At 39.6% G+C, this 24,051-nt stretch overlaps 1 protein-coding gene across 1 annotated transcript in view; it reads right to left on the minus strand.

Annotated features, from left to right (window-relative positions):
• bsna (bassoon presynaptic cytomatrix protein a) overlaps window positions 1-24,051 on the minus strand; it is a 153,745-nt gene that overhangs the window by 41,069 nt on the left and 88,625 nt on the right. The window contains exon 6 of the mRNA XM_061057199.1: window positions 3,333-3,773. Within this exon, the coding sequence (XP_060913182.1) occupies window positions 3,333-3,773 (441 nt within the window). The remainder of the gene's footprint in view (window positions 1-3,332; window positions 3,774-24,051) is intronic.

Genomic DNA, 24,051 nt, shown 5'->3' on the forward strand with positions numbered 1-24,051 from the left:
GCAAACCCGTGCAGACAGTTTACAAATTTGTGCTCACAGTTCAGGAATCCATCCCCACAGATTGCAAATCCTCTCGCGTTGACTTTATTTCTTCTTGACTGAGTTTTCGGGGACTCTGTGCAACACAACAAAGCTCCCATTTTAAGGTGTATATCATGCCAGAGTACGCGTCAGCTGATCTCACGAAAGCCTCATCAGCTGATGGCCAGCCTATTTGCTCAAAGCATCCTATTGGTCAAATAGTTCTTATGCCGCTTCATTTAAACTGCTCTAGCCTGCCTATTCTTTGCTGCTCCCTCCGCATTTTCAAGCGCATTTGCAACCCTCCTCCTCCCCAGCTCCTCTTTTTATGGTATTCTGACTTAATCAATGTCATGCTTGTCATTGATGCTTGCTCTGTTTGGGTTTGTTGCTTTTCTCCCTGCCTTATAGCTTTTCTTGTATGCACGGGAAGGGCAGGAATGTGTGCTGTGTCTGCCTAATGCTTTCCACGTAAGCACATGGAAGGACAGGGAGATCCCAGAACAGAACTTTATCATAACAATTAAGCTACTATGAAACATGTAGTACAGAGTAAATATTTACAGCTAATATTTTTGATCATGTGATGTGTGGTCTGATTTAATCAAGAGGTCAATATAAAAAATTAAAAAAAACAGTAAATGACAGGATCAAGACAAATAAGACAATTACACAGTACCATACAGTGTCTTATAGTTGTTAGGTTTGATTAAAACATTTTGAGCCATTGATGAAAAGAGGTTAGTAAAACTTTTTTACATTTTAAGGGGGAAAACACAAAAAAAATGTGTTTGTATGAGTGTAAATAAAGATTGTGAAGTTAACATAACTGGAACACACCAAATACCCAAAACTAATTCATCAATGGCTCTGTCTTAGATCACTTATAATAACATGCCAAATCATAATCACAAAGGGACTAACCTGGTTAATGAAAGAGGGATGGAGGAAAGAATTCAAAATAGAAAGATGTTATGAAAGTCTTTTTAACGGTACATCTCACGATGGTTACAATACTTTCAGAGGAGACTTTACTTTTAGCGCTCTGCACTTTGAATTTGCAGAAGCTGCCTAAATGTAAAAAGCTCTAGCCTTTGAGGCAGGCCCAATGCAGGGAATCTTTATGAATATTTCAGTCAGAGCAATGACTGCCTTTAGAGAAACAAAAAAGAGGCATTTTTGGCTCTCTCTGTGTTTCTCTCACTCTTTGTGCCTCCCAAAATTAGTCCATGAAAGGCTCGCTGCCATTTGCAGCCTAGCAATTGGTGAGGAGGGAAACGTGGACATCCAGAACTATGGTTCAACTTTTAAGAATAAATAAGGAAACTCTATTAAAAAATATTACCAATGTACAGTACCCAAAACTTTCAGTGATTAGATGATATGTAACACCCATATTATTATCATCATCATCATCATCATTTTTTCTGTTATTAAATCATTAGGGGCATTGTTACACATAGCAGCATTTAAAAAAAGAGCAAAAGTTGGTTAGGAAGCATCAACTTAAATGTATTTCATGGATCAGTGACCAGTTACAAAACAAGATTACTTTTGAAGTGATTGTAGCAGGCAGCAGCAGGACAGTTTTAACATATAAATTACACAATAATGGAAAATTGGAGCCCGGGAATTCCAAAGTAATTACTTCATTAACTTTAGCAGGGGAAAAAGGGTCAAGAGTTGTGTAAAGAGGTCCACATCACAAAACTGAAAGTTTGGTTTTGTTTTAACAGTTATTCAGTGTGTTGTGCAAAACAGGAATTGAAACCTAATGCCAAATCTGTGAAGTCTAACTCTAGAAATGGACCTTAAAGAACCCTTAAAAGTATCAATACATGAGCGAAAGACATCAAAAATACATCATCTTGGCCAGAACCACTGCATGAACTACCTCATATTCAAAACCTTAAAGGCAAACATACTGTGTTGGTAAATCCATAAGAGGCAAAACAACCATTCTTCTGCTCTCTCCCAATAACCGAGGCCAGGTATACACTGTACGATCATAAAAACGTCATGTTGGAATCCCCGTCTTTATCTCACACTGTACTACTGAATCATCTACAATGCCCAACAAAAGATCGTGAATTATGTTCTCACACTGTCCTGCACAACCTCAATGCCCACACTGTATGGGTTAAATCAGGCGCAGATGGAGCATTGACAATTGCCTGTTTCCTTTGAAAACTCCCATAGAGTGAAAGTCAGATCTATGTGTATTTCAGTTTTCTCTTTTTCACTGCTCAAATACAAATACCATCATCATCAAACTCATTGTCTCACAAGCACACACACTCAGCATTACCAACAAACACAAGCTAACAATCCAGCTAAATCATAGCACATAGACCCTGGCAGCAGGAGGTGTGCAGGTACTTCCTGCCAATATTTCTCTCATTCATATCTTCTGTGAGAGGAGGGGGAAGACACATCAAACAGGCATGCCCTCTGTTTAAAGGTGCTTTCAGACACTTTACTCACATTGTGCAAAGGTTCAGTCGCACAACCAAAATTTCAAGCATGCCAGTAAGTCATCTGACCGTTACTGAGAAGCAGATTGGGCCATGATTGGCCCCCATGTATCCCAGTACAATGCACAGCAAATTACAAGGGGTTGGGCACAAAACTGACCAGACTTCAAAAATCAGTTTTGCAACCCAAAAATCGGGTCAGACTCGTTCTGAAATCTCACAGTATATGTATGGCCCAAGCCATAAGATTTACTGACTGCTAACCAAATCAGTGATACATTTGGCAATTGGGTTTAAAATTGTCTTATTTAACTCAGAATATTCACAAAAAATATCCCTGATACATCAGCTGTTCTGGACCACTGCAAAGAGAAATTGTCTATGAGAGAGTTTGTTAAATTAGGGAAGGTATAGCATAGCCAAGTCAATAAGAACCCTGAACTCTGTTCACATTAGATTACTCTTTTAACCAGCACACTGCACAACTTCTGCTCAGATATTTATTCATGTTGTGTTTTTATAGGATTTTTATTTGGTGAGGAAAAATAAATGTTTGGTTGTGAAGGATGACCATACTTTAATAAGCCATGCGTGCTCAGATAACTCGACATGCAGACATACTCTCAAAAGGTCTCACAACAATAGACATTTTTGACACATGGGCCTGTATGTTACTCTATGGTAGCCTCAGAATATTTGCTGAAAATTTGCCAAATTGTTTTGTATTTTCCATCCATAGCTTCTGCGCTTGAATTAATCACTTTTGGTTCTTTCCCATAGCTTGACATACAGAATACTCTTGAATGAAGCAATGGAAACAAAAAGAATCAGACTTACATCATAGTGCCTGGACTTCTTAAGATCCTTGATCGTTGTGATCGGCTCTCCTTTCTTCTGGGAGGGTTTGGTCTCTTTGGCAGTTTGGATCTCAGGCTCGGTCTTGGATTTCTCCTCAGTGGGTTTCTGCTGTTTCTCTGTTGTCGTGGCTGGTGTCATGGTCTTGGTGTCTGTTAGTTGTTTGGCAGCAGTCGGAGCAAACGGTCCACTACTGCCAGTCCCACCTTGTGGTTTCTGCGTTTGGGGCTGACCTGCCTTTGGAGGCTGCTGATTGGTGGGTTTGTGAAGAGGGCTTTGCTGACTGGTTGGCGCCTGGTGGCGAGGGGAACCCATTGGCTGGTGCTTGGGAGACGAATGAGGAACAGGAAGTGGGGGATCGTCAAGGCCACCTCCTGACATCAGCCGCTGGGTCTGGCAGTTGAGGCATAACCACTCCTTTTTCTGAAACACAGACAGGACAAATAGGACTGTTAATTACAAATAGACTGTTTTCTGAAAATGTATAGTGTCTCATTGTACTTCTCATGTTACCAAAAGAGGATATTTGGAGACACACTTTCTAACTTTCCATATAAAACCTTCCATCTAGCATCGTTTATGCTTTGAAAAAGGTCTTTAAAATTTCCATTAGCACTCACTTGGTAGAGAGGTCCCTTTTCTTAGAACTAATAAAAACAGAACATGTTTTGTTTAATAATAAAACTCTTGAACAAAAAACTGGATCATCTAAATAATCAAAGATGATTTTAAGTATTTAACAGTAAAAACTGCAACACAGGGAAGCTCTCTGGAATGTGTTTGTGTGTGGGTGTGTGTTTGTGTGTGTCTGTGCTTGTATTAGTGTATCTGTACTCCTAAAGAAGTCTCTATTTGTCAGATGTTTTCTTATTTAACTTCTCAGGATTAATGAGATTGATGCACAAGCACACACAAACACGCACTAGTACTGTATATAGGGAAATTGTATATTTCAGACAGAGCTGTCAGAGCTGCAGCAGGCTGAGCATAGCTGAAGCACTTCCTAATGGCAGTCACATTGACAGCCTCACAATTTTTCATCATATCAGCTCCACTTACTCACACACATTAAGGCTGACGTTAAAAAAGACTGTGATGCACCATTACTCACACACACACGCACTTGTGAAGTGTGGGCAAAATGTTCCACAGAGTACCCCATCAAGTCACCATCTAACCATATAGCGCAAATCTTGCCCTTTCTCCTCCTGTCAATAACATTCACTAAAAAACTCCATCAATCCTCATTCTGCTTTCAGACTGTCTCTCTTTCTGTCTCCCTTCATCTCTCTTCTCCTCAGCGGGTCTGTCCTTTCAAAATCCATTTAACAATACATTGCATTGTGCTGTATTTTTTATTCTATCTTCCAGCTCTCTTTGTTTACTTTTTGCTCTTTTCCTGTCTTTAACTCCTCAATCTCTTTTGACATTTAATTACATCTCCAGTGCACACCATATTTCTTCCACCACTGAGTTTGATTCATGACAAAACTGTGCAAATAGCTGACCACTGTGTTCAACTCCAATTCTACCCCTCAGCTAGAGAGAGGCTGTCCTATTACTCATCAATGAAGGAGACTTATTCATCCCATTTGGTCCAGAGGGAAACTGTGTCATCAGTGGGGATGGTTTAGTATATAGGCTTGTTTAAACTCAGTGACTCTGAATGTCTTTGTCTTCATATATCTACTAAATGTCTCTAGACCTCATTCAAATCCAGAAACTAAAATAGCCTGCGTTTGACATTTGAGCAACGTGCAAAAAGAATTTGCTGAACTTGAATGAACACAGAAGATGTGGTTTCATTGTAGCTTCTAATGCCTGATTAAGACAAAAGATGATGATTGTGTGTAGATGGTGAAGTATCAGATTTGAAGATTATACAACCACAAGTCATGAATCTGATATTGTTGCTGTGGTATGGCAACACGTGTAACCCTGACTAAACATCATTTGATGGAAAATTCTTGGAAAACCATAAAAAAATTTGTCTTTTAATATTTTTTTTAACAGATCACAGAATTTGACAGATGAAGTGATTCACATCACCATGCCCTCAATCCCTTTCAGCTCTTTGAAGGATGGTGTTACTTTTCACACATTTGCACCTGCAGTTTCTCTCTTTCTATCCTCACTACATGATGACTGCTTTCCCCCCTCCTCTTACATCGTACCCTCCCTCACTGTCACTCTCTTTGTACCTTCTCACGCCCTCCAACAGAGTGAAGGCTATTTTTACACAGAATGCCACTGTTCTGCTCGAGCGCACACTTCTCCAGCACTGGCTGCTGCTTCAGGCTGCACTCTGCTTCACCACACATTTAGTCATACACACATATAGACACACACACACATGAAGTCCCACAGTTCACAGCGATGCAAAATGGAGGAGGGTCCGTGTAGCTGAAGGCTAACCAGAAGGAGAGGGAGATGACAAGCAGAAGGAGGAAGAGGAGGAAGAGGAGGGAGGAGGGAGGGAGGGAAGGGGAGACGAGAAAGCCCACTGGGTGGAGGAGAGGAGAAATGAGGAGGGGAGCGATACCACACATGCACGGGTGCACATACAAAAACACACACAGAGAAATTCAGCTCAACCTCTAGTAATGTGGCTCCCTGCTGAGTCCGCAGTAATTGGAAGGAGAGAGAAGACAGACAAGAGAGAAAGAAAAGTGCACATAAGGATGACCTACTTTCTAGCAACATAAGTATCCAGATGAAAGGTCAACATCCTAAACTAATACAGGACTAGTTTATTAAATTAAAGCAAAATACAATCATTTGATAGTCAGAAATCCATATATCTTCCTTATTGGTTATATCATGCCACTGTTACACTACTTCACCACTTGGTGCAAAGCATTGCATCATCTACATCCTCATCACCATGACAACCTCACACTAAGTCAAATTGTAATGTTCCTGCCTCTCTCTGGGGTTTCTATCCCCGGCTCCTTCAGCCACATGTCCAATGTGGGGCAAGACACTTAACCCCAAGTAGCTCACGCTGCACCATGGGCAGCGTATGAATGTGTATGAATGGATTAGTCAATACTGAAGGACACTTTACATAGCAGCCTCTGCCATCAATGTGGTGTAAATGGGTGTGAATGGGTAGTTGTGACCTGTGATGTAAAAGCACTCTGAGTAGTCAAAAAGACTAAAACATCGCCATACATTAAGCCCAAGTCCATTTACCATTAAGGTAAGTAATGATTGATGTCTGAGTGGACCTATCAATTCCCCTGAAAGTGTAGCTGCAGTTTCTGCTGAGGTGTGCAATACTCTGAAAAACTGCCACGGCACTCACACATCAGGGCAAGCCCATGAAGAGCCTGTGGTTATAATGAATAGAAGACAGTTTGATGTAACAGCCTGCAATGTTGAAACCAATAAACCAATGCCCCCCCACCCTGTGTTGCACTGAAAGAAAAATGATCATATCAGGATTTATAAGATGTAAAAATTGATTTCCAAAAAAACATTTTTTTAATGTATTTGGATTTATTTGTGTTTGTGTTTTTGCCTCCAAGTATGTGAATATTTGTGAGTGTGAGTGACTGCACATGTTACTGCTGTTGATTGAGAGACACTTGTAATCAGACTAAATGCCCCACACCTGAGCACACACAGTAGGAGGAGCTTTGTCTACTTAAGACCATGGTGGGGAATTGTTTGGTGGGGAACACACTTGACAAAGGTCCAGAGGGACGGAAAAGTTGTGATTTTTTAAATAAATTGAGATAATTTGTGATCTCTTCTGCTTGTGTCCTGGTTTGCACGTCTACGCCAACGTTCTTGAACCCAAACAACATTGAGTGAGATGTGGGGCAGGTTTCACTACTTGGTGCGCAGATTGCATCAGTTCTGTCATTGTACATGAAAGAGACTTGCGCTCGGATGATAACAAAGTGAACATTTCATTAGAGCTCTTCACTTCAAAATGAACTCTTTTTCCCTCTATTAGCAGAACTACTTCTTCTCATTCACTGTCTATATCTTATCTTCCTTTTGACCGCTTCACCGTTTTGCTACCTCTCTTTACTTTGTCCGTTGGGATACATGTAGATGTCTCGGATGCCTTCACTTTCCTCTTCTCTCTTTCTGCAGACGGCAGCTTTTGATGTTTCAGTACTTTATGTTGTCAAATTCAAATTTAGAGGAAGACATAAGTTCTTTTGTTGAAGCCATATTTTCATACTTAGATTTTAGGGTTTGCTGATTCCAAAAAGCTTGAATAAGTGTATCAGTTAGTTAGTGCAGCCAATGTGCAGAGGCTCTATACTCAATGAGGCTGGCGGCCCGAGTTTAAGTCTGGCCCTTAGCAAGCTTTCCTGGTTTTCTACTCTATCCATTGTCCTAAGATGAAAAGCTCAGAAGTGAACCATAACTGAAATAATCAGTGACATATTCTGCATCAGGGAGTTAGGATGAAATGTTTTGTCATCAGATCAACTGAAAAATCCCTCAACACATTTTTCCAGCGTAATATACACATACAGTTTATTTCTGTTCAGGTGCAGGATTTAATCTAACACTTCTTTTCACAGTTGGAAGGAAGAGATGCAGGAGCACATAGAAGAAGAAACTAAAGGAGAGAAGGCAGCATAAGCAGGACTCTAAAGTAGAATTTAGAGGTTGAGATCTGGGGAGGAGGTGGAGGAGAAGATTACCATGAGAAATGAATCCTGAGGAGGTTATGAATTAAGGGTGGAGAGCAGGAGAGAGAATAAGGGGTATCAGACGGAAATAGAGAAATAAATTAGAGAAAGGGAGAAGGTATAGAGGAGGTGGAGAGATGGGAGGGTATGAATTATGGGAGCAGAAAACCAGTGAGGGAGAGAAAGAGATAAAATGGAGGAGGAAAAGCGAAACAAGAGGCAGAATAATGGAGGAGAAAAAAAAGGTAGGAAGAGGAGAGAGGACTGACACAAAAAGATGAATCTTCTTCCTGGTTATGTAATGTGAACAGGTTTCACTTCCATGCAGATCTTTTAAAAATCTGCTCAGTGGAGCCTCTTTAATTATGTAATATTGTTGTGTGAGAGAGCAGCGTGGGTGCAAGGCTGTATATGTGTGTCTGTGTTAATGTTTATACATTATGTTTTATAGCCCACATTACACTCTCACCTCTTTCACTGCCCACCTGTTTTCTGTCTGACCAGCCATTCTACACAGAGGCAAATTTCAGACCAGGATTATAAGACCATCTCTTTTCTCCGCCCATACTGTGTGTTGGAAGAGCTCATGTGTATACTATGTAAACTAAAGGTGAGGCTGTCAGATTATAGCTGCATCACAAGTAGGCAGAAATGATTAATGGTAAGAAACCAAGTATGATATGACCAAACAAAAAGTAGGATGAAAAGAAGGCTGAGACCTATAGAATTTATTAAAGCAACATTATGGAGGAATTAGTTTTGGTGCCCACCAAAGGTCTTTGAGTGCAACAGCACTGTTCTAAAGCACACGTAATATATTAGCATAGCCAGTTTGGCATCGTACATGCAGCCTACTTTTTTGCCAAGCTAGCTCCAATGTGTAAAAGCCTGTCCAATATTTACTCTAGCACGGCTGCTTTCTTAGTCATTCTCCCTTTTTTTCTCTTCTTAGCTTCATCTGTCATCGCCCTCTTCTGTCTCAGTCTCAACCATTGTATCAGACAGAAGGGAGAATCAAGCTAACTGGCTTATTGTTCACTGAAGGCTGTTGTGTGAACTAGTAATGTAAAGCTAAATGCACCTCTTGCTAGCCAACTGCGGCCCGCTGACAAACTTATTGATGAAAGAAAGTGACCAGGGCTCTCTTTGGACATTTGCTAAACACCATTCTCCCTGTTGAAAGTTATAGAGCTAGAAGATCAACTTTGAAACTACTATTTTAAGGTGGAAAAGTTACATATTAAATCACAAAGGAAAACATTCTGTAACAAGCGCTACTTAATTATTGTAATTCCTGTACTATAATTTCTAAAAAAAATAAGTTTGAGGAGTTGCACCTGAAAAACAACTTTATTTATTCACTGTCAGCTACCCTCCACTCTTCTCCTGCAGTGTTGCACTGCAGCAGCTTTACTGTAGTGAGTGGAGGTTAAGTCCTCATCAATATTACGGCAATGACTTTGAAAGGAGTCTTGAAAGGCTTTTCATTCTTTGTAATCATGGATTTAAGCAAACAGACCAGGGATTTGTTCCAACAACCTGACTGGGACCAGTTGGTTTAGAGGCCTAAGCTTTTGTGTTGAGAGAAAGAAACAGACCAAAGGCACGCCATGGTTATTTTACAGTTTGACCCACAACTGTCACAAGAGCTCATCTATAAATGCCTGCTGTGTGATTGACACATGATAGATTGTGTGTGTGTGTGTGTGTGTGTGTGTGCGTGTGTGGTTGGGCTGCAGGGATCAGAGGATTTTGACTCCTGCAGTAATAGGATGGCAGCTAGCCAGCAGCATAACAGGACAGAGCCACAGTGGACCTGCCTATCTCACTGCTGCATGAGTCAACAGGGAGCACGGAGCCAGACGAGTCAACTAACTTCTACAACTGCTTTATCACTCATTGGACTTCATCACTCAAGTAAGACCCTTACAACAGATTTGTATGTGGCACATACAGTACATAGGTCATGTATTTATCTCAGGAGCTGATTAAGAAGAGAGTGAAACTGCAAATGACTGCTTGTGTAAGTGGGCCGCTCTTTGTAAATGTGTTAGCCTTAACTATTTACTGCTGGTTTTAGAACAAACTAAACTGCTTCAGAATGATGTCTTGTCTCCAGCTTCATTATAAAATATATATTGTGTTTGCAAATGCTCCGTGCGTGTTTTGTTTTCTTTAAAAGGCTGAACATGAAGCTTTTGGTCACTGCACTCAGATACTGCCAAAGCGGTTTTTAATATGCTGATGAATAAATAAAATGAAGGCAGTTATTTTAAAAAACAGAACTTTAGCTAGAGCTTTATTTCTTATGCAGGAACTTCCCCCAGGGACGAGCGACTTTTGGAGATACTCTGTGCATTTCTACTGCAGGGACCAGGGTTTAAAAAAAAAAAAAAAAAAAGCCAAGAGAATTTAGTTTACCTCTCAAAAGGTTCTTGTTTCAGAAGATGAATTTCCCTAAACTGCAGGGAATTTGGTGGCGGGCTTTGCCTTGCTAAGCATTTCTGGTTGGTTGAGTACTAACAGCATATCGAAGACCGCTAGAGTGGCGAGCAGTTTCCGTTAACCTGTTAGAACCTTTTCACAAGGCACTAGACAATGGTGACAACAATGGGCTGGCAGTACAATCTTTTACTGTTAAAAAGAAGCTCCTGAGGTTGAATATCATGGCCTACTTTTAGTGGGAATGCAGCTTAAGTTTGGGAACAAGGTGTCAGATCTCGCCTGATAAAATGATTACACCTACATTTCCAAATCAGAGTTCTACATAGATCTTATTTTGCATCTTTTAACTGCAGCGCTGTCAAAATAACAACCTCTTCAGGGACACAAAAGTTTACCGAAGCAAAGTTCTTGCCTTGCTGTGTGCACCAAGATTTGAACCTTATCCTCAGTGGTGGTGGTGGGGGGGGGGGGGGGGGGGCTGCTGGGTATTATCAGGATTTAATTGATCTGGCCTTGGTTTTAGTTTGAGAGAGACTGCAGCCTTTGAAGTCCTGAAATGTGTACTTTGAAGTGCAAGAGGCAGTCTTCACTTGGACAGCAGCATTATGGGTTCGGGAGATTGCTAGCTCATCCCGCAGGGAGGGGGGAGGAGTGGGGTGGGAGGGTGGGGGGGGGACACACGATCAGACAGATGCTAGAGAGGAAGCTGGGGGTAAAAATATTGAGGAAAGTTCAACTAAGGGCTTAGAGCCTTGAGAGGAGAAAGAGAGAAAGTCTTTCGGCGTGAGATGAGTGAGGGAGAGAGTGAGGAGGCTGAGAAATGGGGGAAAAAATTAGAGGTGGGGGCGGACATGTGAGAAGATAGGGAGTGTTGTAGGGAGAATAAAACACACATGAAGAAGAGAGCAAATGATTGGAGGGTGTTGAGGGTGAAATGAGGGATGGGAAAATAAAAACCTCTCTCAGCTCTGGTTCTATTTATGTATTCCAGAATGCTTCACATAAATCGATAGCAGCAAACCATGAATCATACTGACAAAAACATGAAATTATGAGCTTGATATTGGTGAAATTAAACTTGTACAAACACTGTGAAGGAACAATAAAACACATCAGTTAGCTTACCAGTATTACAACAGAACTAGTCACAACCATAGACTGTAAATAGAAATGGTCTCCATGTTGGAAATGCTGTCTCAGTCTAACTTTCAGTCAACCTAACGACAGGCTGAGACCTCGAGCCGAGTTGGGTTTTAAGCCTCTTGACAAACCGTTACATCGCAACCACCTGTCAATCAGGTCAGCTACAAGCCTTATTGAGATTAACTCCTATCCTTTATAAAATAAAAAATAGAAGAGTTATCAAAAGATTCACCCACCTACAGTGTGTGCCATCTCAGACACGAGCTAAACAGACCAATTTATTTTTTTAAAGCTCCTCAAATCACAACACACAAGTTTCTGGAGTTCAAAACTTTCCCATGACTATTGAACTAATTTTAACTATTTTATTGTGTCAGTTTCAGAAACCATTAAACTGCACAATAACTGTCTATTAAACGGTGAAGAAGACTTTGGGGGCAGAAGAGAAAGCAACAGAATAAAAAAAAACGATTGGAAGGAAGAGAAATTGACAAAACCGTTGAGGATGTATATGAAGAGATGGTTTAAAATAGAGGAGGACGCAACCATAAAAGGAGAGGAAGAGGGAGACCCAAATTAGGGGGAAAGTGGAAACCAGAGAGTGAGCAAAGATGCAGAGAAAATGTCAGAGGGAAAGAGCGAGGCAGAGGGAGAGGATGAGGATATTAACGAATTAGAAAACCAAGATGAGAGGAGGATGAAGGGAGAGAAGAAAAGAGAGGCGGATTCCAAAAATGTACAGTGAATTAGTTCTGCCTCATGAAACTGGCAGTTCTGGCTGAGAAATGCTTTGGGGCCAGGATTTCTTTGTGTGTGTGTGTTTGTGTGGGTGTGTGTTTGCAGAATGTGTGTGTGTGCTTTTGTGTTTATCTGAGGATAATATGTGAGTTTGCATGTGTGTGTGTGTGTGTGTGTGTGTGTGTGTGTGTGTGTGTGTGTGTGTGTGTGTGAGAGTGTGTGAGTGTGTGTATTGCTGACTGTGCTGTCGTGTGCGTGCGTTCTCGTGCAGAGCATCACAGCCTCCCCAGAACAGAACTGATGTCGTGTTGACATTTAGAGAAAAACACAAGCTCTGTCTTTTAAAAGAGCAACTCTGAGAGTGAAGCTCGCAGAGAGCTGGCAGGGTCAGACATGACTGGTTCTGCTGCTGCTGAGAACAAAAAACAGCAAGAAAAAACAATGTAAACTGAAACTGTCACTTCCAAACACGTCATTTAATGTTCAGCTAGAGTTTCTTTAATGAAAAATATGAATGTGTTTTTTGCTTTTCATCAGAAACTAGGGCAAATGTCTTGTGTTGGCAACTTAGACTGTGAAGAATGGAAAACGCCTCCTCTACTAGGACAAAGATGAAGCCAGAGATGTCAATCATGGCGTTACAGCCCATTTTAAGCATCAAATAACAAGTTAAAGTAAATCAGCAAAAATCAGTATGATACAAACTATGATAAAGACAGAAAGCTCTAAACGGTGTGGTTTATGTGCTATGCTGCAGCTAGTCAGCAGAGGGAGCTCTAAATCTTTTGGCTTCACTTGAGGTGAGATATTCTGCTGTCCATTCATAATACAGTCTGTTGTTGACTCTAATACAGTGCATTACAGAGGGATATGCTTGGATAACTCATGCATCAATACTTATACAACACCTCTTCATTCATGATAACAAAATCCCACAATAAAAAAAGAACATAATAAAACAATATTACTTATTGGCACCAATACACAAGATTTTGGCATTGCATTATTGCGTCCCATTTTTAGCTGCTGTAATCTAAACCGTTGTTTTGATTAATCGCAATTACAACTGGGCTTACATTTGTTTCAGATATATTCTAATTCAGAGCATTAACAGATTCAGTTTAACATGTGGTAATGAAAATGGTCTAAAGGTTTAAGTATGAGTTTATTATGTCCTCAGATATCTAAGAGGCTGACACTTTTGTGAAGGTTCACCTTGTGCCCAGCAGTAATTCAGTGGAAACACTCAATCACAAACACAGACAGGAACAGTGTGTAAAGGTCAGAGCCGGCTGTCCTTCACTATCAAACTCTCATCCTGTGTGTGTGTGAGTGTGTGTGCGTGTGTGCGTGTGTTTGACCCTGACTTATAATGTGCAGAGTCAGTCTATTTAAAATTGCAGACACATTTTTTTTTTTTGGAAATAGTGCAGCTGAACAGTATCTGGGTCAGTCTACTGAAGGACCCGAAGGTCAACTGGAAAAACATTTCAAAGAATGCAAAAAACATAAATGCAGAACTTTACTCAATGCAAAACATATTTAATGAATTGCAAAAAAACTTTAATGAAACAAACAAAATAACTGCAAACAAGAAAAGAAAATACCTGGGACTATTGATAAGGACTTGGATTTTGTCTCAAACATGTAGTTTGTAGTCCGATTTGTGAAATGTTTATTTGCAGTAGGTGACATATTTTTATGTTTCTTTAAAGTTTTTTTGTGTGGTTCATGAAATCTTTCACATTTTGTAAAATTGTGATGTGTTTCATTAAATATTTGTGTGTTTCATGAAATGTTTTTAGCTAGTTTTTGTAGTTGACTTACAGGGCCGTAGTCTATACTCTAACACTGATGGGATTCAGTGTCTTGCTCAAGGGCTCTGCAGGAGGTTCAGCTTCATCTGTATTGCAGTGAGTATTTCTGCTTGGTTTGCATGTCAGTAGAAGAAGTCTCTGATGTAAGGCAGCTTGTTTGCTGTAAGCCACATGCTAAAAAATATGCTACCAAGCTATTTATTGAATACTGTTGGAATTCATCACTATTATACATTCATGCCTGTGCACTATTTGAGTGTAGGCTACTTAAACACAACTTATCCTATCCAATTTCGTGGGGGTTGGGTGAGTTTATGTGAAACAAAACTTTGTATGAAATTATCTGTGTCTTTCCAGTAACTGTATTTCACCAGTCAGGTTTTTTTGAGGGGGTAATGATTATTGTGAAATATGCTGTGATAGAAATAATAAAAAATAAGATAATTCATCATGCAATGTTTTTCTGAACCAATTTTCATAAAACGGGAAAAAAGTTAGAATAGCTTCACACAGGTTTAATGAAACGCTGCACTGTGTGACAATGAGGAATGAAGAGGAGTCAAATACCGCAGCACCATGGACAGCTCCTACAACATGACAGTCACAGGATCCACACCTTTACAACAACTGTCGCTTAATAGTTTGTAATTTTCAAAAGTAGTTGTTAATGTACTCAGTACAATTAAGTCCATAAAATTCAATTAACTGCATAATAGTCTTGTTTGTGCTTTATAAGGGCGGGCGGTAATTTTTTTTCTCCAAAAAATACATTTTATATCTCTGGGTCATGACTTCATTCAGCACCGTTCCCTCTCTTCAGCTGGGTTGGCTGGGAGAAGGAGCAGTCTTTTCATGCATTTCAAGAATTAAAAAGTAAAAGTCCCACTGAAGTTTAGCTGCTTGAGGGAAAGGAAATCAAATGTATGTGTTATGGGGCTGGTTCCTTATATTCAATACATCCACAAAAAATCTGCACTTCATTGCCAAAACATGAAAGAAACATATCCAGATGCTTCTTCAGGGGCAGCACATTTCCCACATGGTTGAGTGTCATGCTGCATTTAAGACGTGGAGTCCTTATACAACCTAAACCTGATGCATGGTGACATCCTGTGTTTCATGTGTGGATCATTGTTTGTGTGTGCTGCAGCAGGTATGATGTTTCCCACAGTATCTAACATCAACTCCCCCAACATTACTATTACCACGTTGCTTCCCACAGTCACACACCTGCAAACACAACAATCGCTCGCACAGTGCACATTTATATGTACAAAGACATGCTCAAAAAACATGGACCTTTTCCCTCCCATCCAATCAGGTCTCTCTGTAGGAGCATGCTCACACTGTGCTGTGGAATTATTCACCTGTTCAGAGACAAGGGGGAGGACAGATGAATCATTCTGCTGCAGCTGTTGGACTCTTTTTTTTTTTTTTTTTTTTTTTTTGCATTTTCCTTTTCTTTTCCTTAAGTGTCTCAAATTATCCATACTTAATTTAGCCACTGTAACAAAAGACAAGTTCAGTTTAGCCTTTATACTGTTATTTGATACGAATAAAAGCTACGCAAATGTAATAGAAAAAAATAAGAAAGATGGATGAAATGTAATTTTTTGGCTGCAAAAAGAACGCTAAATAGAATAGTTTTGGATAGGTGAACAAATAATGCTTTCAGGTTAACTGGTACGAGCTTTTTAGAAACAGAATGGTCGAGAATATATATATATATATGTATATGTATATATATATAGAGAGAGAGAGAGAGAGTATTTCCCCCCTGTGCATTTGTCTGTATGAGGGTGTGTATTCAGTGCAGGGCTGTTGGAGGTTCTGCACTGCAGGGACAACAGGATCACTACACTGTGATTATTTGTCATCTCGAGGCACTGATGACAGGCTGCCTGTCTGTCGCTGCAGCTCTGATAGGCATTGATTAGGTGTCAGTGTCGATGCTCTGCTCCATCATTTGTTCATTTTACAGAGAGAGCAGGACAGGCAGGCCAAACCAGAAACTGCTGTTCCACACAAACTGCTGCGAGGGCGACTAAACCAGAGGACGGAAACAAGAAGGACCGAAGGAAAGGGAAACCTTCACTATGGATGTTCCTATTTGACATCTTTAGTCCTTTTTTTCATCCTAATCAACTTCAAAATGCAACAGACTGTAAACAAACCATCAGTTTAAGTTATCTGAACTCAGCAAACAACAATTCACAGAATGATTTTCAACCACAGATCTAAAGAACTGTTTTGATCTAAAGAACTGAGGTCAAGAGGAAGCTGCTGTTCATCGATCAATAACCTATAACCATTTATTCTCACACATGGCTAGGAAGAGACCCCTGACAACGCGATCAATATAAAGAAAATGGGAAGGGGCGCATGGGAGATCACAGGAGGTCAGCATCTCCTGATCGGAAATGACACGACATAAGAAACAAACATAGACTAACAACTGTATGTTCTCTTCATGTTTATGAAGCTCAGTGCACATTTTAGATGCAGAAAAAAATAAAATGAAGAGACCACACTTAAGTGTCCTTACAGTAAATCATCAGCATCTACATGCAATCATCATCTTCACAGCTGCTAATGTTAATTTTAGACTGATCAGTCTAATATCATACTTAGCTGCTATTGCTAATACTGTACATACTTTTACAATTTTTACAGATATTGTAGCTTTAAAACGTATTCATTGTTGTTGCTGCTGGTTTTTTACTTGCTCTATTGCTCTATTGTATTGTGAAATAGCGTTACAGAAGTAAAGATTGATTGTTACAGGAACACTTAATTCTACTTAATGAGGAATGGATTTGGTGATCAGAAATTTTGAATACAATAAAAAAGTTCAATTTCCTCCAACAACTATAAAGAGTAGAACTAGAGAATTAATTATTTTTGCAGTGATCTTTTCAACATTTCTTCTTCTTTTTCTGGCGCTGTATTTGTAAAGGCTTTTTTTTCCACAAGCTTTGGTGTAGCACAATTTTCAGGTTTCTCTGTTAGGATTCGATGTAAGTGCAGTGTGGATGAATAGGAGTGTGTGTTTAGGCTTTCTTTGCTGAGAACAAGGTTAAAAGTGCAATACTTTATATGCAACAAAAAAGAAGAGTTTTGCCACGGCACACCAAACAGACCTAAAATTACTGTTTAAATATTAATCATGTTGTCAATGTCTGATTTTGTTTTGTTTGTTTTTTGCACACAACCAGCCAGAAAGAATAATCCTCCAGTGATGGGGTTTTCTGATGCTTTTACATTTGATGTTAAAACAAGCTGAAACTACTGATATGAATCCGTAGAAATAATCACAGTTTTGATCAGTCGGCAGAGGACAAAGACTTGCAGAACTAATTTTGAGCCTGAGTGGGAAAATGATACAGAATTAGATAGCCATTTTTCATTCACCAAACATTAGCTGTCAACCCTTTGGCTGAGCCTGTGAAAAACACAGGGGAGTCACCCTGAAGTCCCGGTAGTGCGTTTTCATGTAGAACATAATAATTCAAGAGTGACGGTACAGCTGTAACATGCAGGGAGGAGTCAGCAGTGAGATGGAGCAAACAAGGAGAGGCAGGGGGGCGGATAAGGGGAAGGAAGGATGAAATCAAGGAGGGAAACAAGAGGCTGGTTGGATGGATGATTTTTTTTAAGGACATGATGAAATAGAATAGCAAGCAAGTGTGTAGGTTAAGGCTTTGATTTCACATCTCAGTGTAGAAAATCTGAGAAAATGGGGGAATGGATGAGTGAAAAAGGAAAAAAAATAAGCGGTGGTACTTAACATTTATATCAGCAGAGCCTTTGCTGTTATACCCTTAAAACGGCATATACAAAAAAGTATATTCTTACATGACTCCATACAGAGACACAAATGTGTTTTTATCACACATTTTTTCAACATGTGAAGAGTGAGATGTTAAGATTATCTTAGCATAAAGGTCCCCACCCATTGGCTGACACCTTCATATTGATGAAGAGATTTCAAGAAGTCTGACATGTAATACTCCATGATTTGTTTTTTTAGACTTTTCTTGAATGGACTTAACAAACTACCTTATACATTAGCAACAAAGCGAATCAAATTCTTAACCTAATTCTTAATATTTCAAATATAGTCAAAGGACCTCACTTCCAAAATGTTTTCACTCTCAAGGACAGAAACCGGCCTTCACAAGTAAAAGGGTGAAAACACAAATAAGATGTTTTAAAACATTCAGTTGGTGTGTCTCTCTTGGTTCAAACTTTATGAACAAACGGCACACGTTTGAACAGAGATATATAAATAAATACAATCACATAATAAATCATTAGTGGAGCAGCTATGGACAGATACCAAGCCCTATGTTTTATTGTTATTGACAACGTAAAGCTGCTTGCTAATACCATCAAAACATACATATGGAGCATTACACTACACTGCTTTCTCTGTCTCCCTTGAGATAACTTAGTGTTAAAGCTACCTTCAACCCTCCTGGAAATTTACTGCCCTTCAGTACTGCGATATACACACACACACACAAACACACTGGAGTGCAGGGCGTTTTATTGATTTGTACCCACAGTCAGAAAGCGGATTGGTCAGTTAAGGGCTGGAATCTACTCCCTTTGGATTCACAGATGCCTGGACTGTATTTGATGCTAAAGTACTCCAGGGGGTTTTTTCTAATTGTTTTACACTTCCGTGTGCAGGATAAGTGTGCCAGTGTGTGTGTGTGTGTGTGTGTGTGTGTGTGTGTGTGTGTGTGTGTGTGTGTGTGTGTGTGTGTGTGTGTGTGTGTGTTTTGGTTTGCTGGTAAGGGAACATCAATTTACCCCCCTCTCCCAGGGGAGTCACAGAGATAGTACACCTGCGCTTCTCTCTCCCTCGCCTTCTCTTTGCTATTAAAAAAGTCTCTCTGCTATAAAGCCTTATTTCTGCACTATCATTGCTCTAAAGTATTAATTTGAATTCTGTTTGATGGGTTAACATGAATCTGTTGTATATTTACGTTATATGTTCTGATGATTTGAAAGAGCGTTTTTTCCCCTTTTTATCATATAGCTATCGCTTCTGCAGGTGATGGTGAGTGAAACAAAGAATAGGTAAAAAAAACACTTTGATTCATGGTATATGTCCTGCATTTGTCTTTTAAAACAGATTTTTGCAGAACTAGAACATTATAGTAACATTTATTTTTTATTTTTTTATTTGTATATACTTTATTAATTCCTGAGGGAAATTCTGGTTTTACACGCTGTTATGAAGAGGCATGCTTCTCACACACATAGGCCTGAAATACACATAAACAGAATCTGTTAACATGCATTAGTGGAGAGATGTCAGAGTGTCGCTGCTACACAGGGAGCGCACCAAGCCAGTTTGGGGTTCGGCGCCTTGCTCAAGAGCCCCTCATCAGTACCCAGCAATGTGCCCTGGAACCTATCCAGCTACCAGACCAACTTCCATATTATGGTCCACATCAGGACTTGAACTGGTGACCCACCAGTTCCCACCCTAAGTCCCTACAGACTGAGATACTGCCGCCCCATGTTGGTCAAAGTTCATTTTGATATGAAAATGTTTAAATTAGCCTAAAAATATGGACCCCATTACACGGCTATATAACTGTTTTTTTTCTCCCCAGTCTTTGATGGAAACATCAGATCTGTATAATATATTTTTTTAAATGTCTAAGTGAGACACTTACTCATCATCCATTATACTTCATGAAAAGCTGATGTCCCTTGGCTACCGACACTATTAACATAATAAAGTGGAGGAGAGTGCAGATTCTATTTGTGCAGATGGTAATTTGAGCCGTGGACAAGTAGAGAAGTGGAGCTGACAGTCTGCCGAAGAGATGCGTCACTAAATATAGTGATTCATAATAAATCTGAGGCTGCAGGAGGAGTTTGACAGCTGCACAGGAGCTCCTGCTGAGATACAGTTTTCACTCTCACCATCTTTTACTTTGATCTCTTTCTCTGTGTCTGTTTCCTGCTTTCTCCTTCTTAATGTCATCTTAGGCCCATAACTCATACAGAAATCTTTTTTTTTTTTTTTACAAGGATACTGTGAGAATAGGAGCCAACAAGCAGACTAAGTGTGCAGCTGTTTTTCTTCAATCGTTATATAGCAGTTGGCAAGTTAAAAAAAATAGGTTACAATACAACTGTGACAATATCTCACGAAGTATGACTCAGAGAGAACTTGTTTGTATTTTTCTTCAGGACAAGTCCAAGCCAAGCCTGGCAAGTCAAAGCCAACTCAAAAGTAATTAAAAGCAAATTATAAGACAAAATATGTGATAAATGTATAAACAAATTCAAACGTGTTAAAGATATGGCATGCCTGTAAGAATTGTATTCTTATTTTCTCTTCTATGTCACAAGTGTTACCTTTTCTAACATAATCCTCTTGAGTCTGGGTCTGATGTTTACAGCTCTGAAATCGAAGGAACCTCGACCTAAGCCACAGCTGATTGTTTCGTTAAATGTATTTTTAATTCAATGAAATATGAACTCAATATGTATCCCCCCTGACCATGCCTTCATTAGACCATCGGACTGTGTTGTCCCTCAACCACCCCCTTCCTCATTCATGCACGGCCTGCTTCGACCTCCACCTCAGCGGCAAGGAAGTGTGGACAACAGGAACACGAGGAATACAAAGGAGAAATCTTTCCTGCATATTATCCCATGTGCTCTTTTGAAAAGCGTCTCGAGATAACACTTGTTATGAATTGGTTGATTGATTGAATTATATAACTATCCTATATCTCTCCCTACAACCGCTGCCACCTATATAATAATCTTCATGGCTTTTAGATAATATATGTGTAAGCTTTAGGCCCATATATGGAAGTAATGTCTTTATAATAATAAATGTAATAGTTGGTGTTTTTTTGCCTATAATGATTGTGTGATAGTTCTGTTTCCTTGAGATTTAAAATGTGTCATAATGAAGCTAGTAATGTATAGCTTATGATAAACTGATCTCTGCGTATTCTAAACAAGGCATATTATCAAAAGTGGCCTTTAAGAACAGATGGTCGTTAAGAAAATATTTATTTAGAAATCAGAATCAGAAGCAGCTGAAATCAGCACCATGGACAGAGGCTACATCCAAGTGTAATAACTACAACCCACCAGCAGGGGGACAGTAGGCCATCTTTGTTATGAGAGCTGTGTTTCTGATTTAAACATACTGGATAATGGAACAGACTACACACAGTAGTGTAGTGCTATAGGTAGCTTATCATGGGGAGTGGAAAAGTTAGTATTTCAAAATCTCAAAGGAAAAGGTTACAGAGGGAGAGGGAGGAAGAGGAAGGGGCAGAAAAAGGAAGAAAGGGAGTGAAAGAAGAAGAGAAGCAATCGGAGAAGGAGGAGATAGAAAGAGAGAGAGAGAGTGAGAAGAAGAGAGAAATCAGGAGAGAGAGAGAGAACGAGAGAGGTGCTATGGAGGGGGGGAGAGAGAAGCAGCAGCAGTTAAACACAAACCAATGAGCTGCTGCTGGTTGCATCTGGATTGTTCTAGTTCCACACGCACTTTCACACACACACACACACAATATGAACGTCCAGGGCCGAAAGGCAGCAATCAGGGGAAACTATTTCACCGTTGGGTTTCTTGCAGGGTTGTGTGTGTATATGGTAAATTTCAGCCAATATGTTGTTTTATACCTCTGGCAAATGAAAAATGTAGCTTATATATGTATTTAATGATTTCATTTTGGTATTGAACAAACATACACTGCTCTTATAATACAACACACTAACATACACAAACATTAACAAGTCTGTCCTTGGTGTATTCTCTCTCCCTATTCCACATTTCTCTTTTTTCTCTCACCCCCACTCTGCATAATGGTACGTTCCAATCCTAACCTTTTTGCCTGTTTCCATCTTACTCTCTCGGTTAGCCATCCATCACTCCCTCTCTATTTTCTCCTATATGTGTTTCTCACTCTTTCTCTCTCATACATTTATTGCTTGGATTTGTCCCCATGAAAGCAACAACAATTGTTGTTTGTGTGTGTGCAGACATGTTAGGGTGTGCTTTGCATGTGTGTAACAGTGTGTGCTTACTATGTGTCTGTTTGCTAATTGGTTTCTCCAAACCATCACGACACACTCATCTATACAAAGGGACACATACACAAACACAGACACACAAACACACACACACAAACACACGTACACACACACACAGTCTTTGTCACAGTGCCATTACTCCTCATGTCTCTCACTGAGTTAAACTATTGAAAACATGCTATTTACAGAGCTTATTTAACAACCCACGCATGAACACACATGCGCTGATTATTTAAACATGTGCAAATGGGAGTGTAAGTGTGTGTGTGTGTGTGTGTGTGTGTGTGTGTGTGTGTGTGTGTGTGACTGAGTGAGTGCGTGTGACTGAGTGTGTGTGTGTGACTGAGTGTGTGTGTGTGACTGAGTGTGCGCGTGTGACTGAGTGTGTGCGTGTGTGTTGTCCTGAATGGTTCCCTTCAGTGAGATTAAAACAGGACAGCATTAGCGTTTCAGTAAGTATGAATCAGTTCCCTTTTTGCATCTTTTAGCCTCCTGCTTGTTGTATGGACTTTAAGCAGAACTCTTTTGGAGGCTTTTTGCTAAAAACTCAGAGTTAGCTGACTCAGAGTTGAAGGAAACTTTGGGGATTTGGTTCTCAAAGCCAGCTAAGCTTATCTCTGAGTCAGTTGCTACGACAACAAATTCTGTGTCTAATCCTGAGTTTCTTCTTTTTTTGAGTCAAAGCCTGCAGACTGGAGAGATTGTCAGACGCTGTGTTCTTTTCTCGATGAAAGACCAAATACTCTGCAGAAATCTTTGTCAGGGAAATCAGACTATATGCACTGTAACAAATAAAGTTGTAATTTTAGTTTTGGCAATGAAACATGTCTATAAAACATTGTCACTTTAACACAGGGCAACCACCTGGTCACCTGAAAGGTGACTCTTAGATTGTAGATTTGCAGGCATCGACCCAAGCAACTATTTTGAAACCTCTAGCCTTGAAGTTGAGACTTGAATTTGTATTGTACTATTTATTTTTTCCCTTTGTCGTCTTGTGGGAAGCACTTTGAATTGCCTTGTTGCTGAAATGTGCTTTATAAATAAAATTGACTTGACTTGAAACGCAAACGATTTAGATTTTTCTCATCATATCAACATTGAACAGAAATGTTGCTTTTATACACTTAATCACCCCATCACCCTCAATTTTTTTTATTTGTGATTACTTTGAAAACTAAATCAGACGCAACACACAGATTCTTCAGGTTAACAGAAATCCTTCCAGCGTCTCAGAGGATACTAACCCTCTGCCTTTGATATGCTTTTATTGTGAAATATCTACAAGAAGCATTGAGACATTGCAACATCAATTAGGGAGGAGATAAACTAATTATTTTTCTAATAAACGTGGTTTCATTTTAAATAAATTGTTGTTAAGTTAAATCCCACATGTTGTGTCTGTCCCTGTAAACGAGGGCCCTTTCTGAATAGCCACAGTTCAGTATGCAGTACGTACTTTTCAGGGAGTTTCAGTATACTGAACTTTCGTGGTCATTCAGTATGCATTTTTTGGGTCCACCTCAGTATACTGAACATTTCAGTATGGATACTAACTTCAGAGTTTTATGCAGTATGTTTCATGCAGTATGCTTTCAGGAAATGAATTGTATTTTACCCACAATGTTGTGCGAAATTAAACGTAAATCGTCACGTCACGTCCGCCTTCAAATCAAAACAAACCAGCGTGGATTAATTTAATACATTTTTAATCTAGAGTTAAAGTCCCGACTGAAATCACTACTTTAAATTAACAACAGAAAATATAACAAATGTCTGCATTATTATAAAACCTTTCTCCCTCTATTTAAATTATGA

This window comes from Labrus mixtus, chromosome 15 (assembly GCF_963584025.1).
Source record: "Labrus mixtus chromosome 15, fLabMix1.1, whole genome shotgun sequence".
Classification (NCBI taxonomy): domain Eukaryota; kingdom Metazoa; phylum Chordata; class Actinopteri; order Labriformes; family Labridae; genus Labrus; species Labrus mixtus.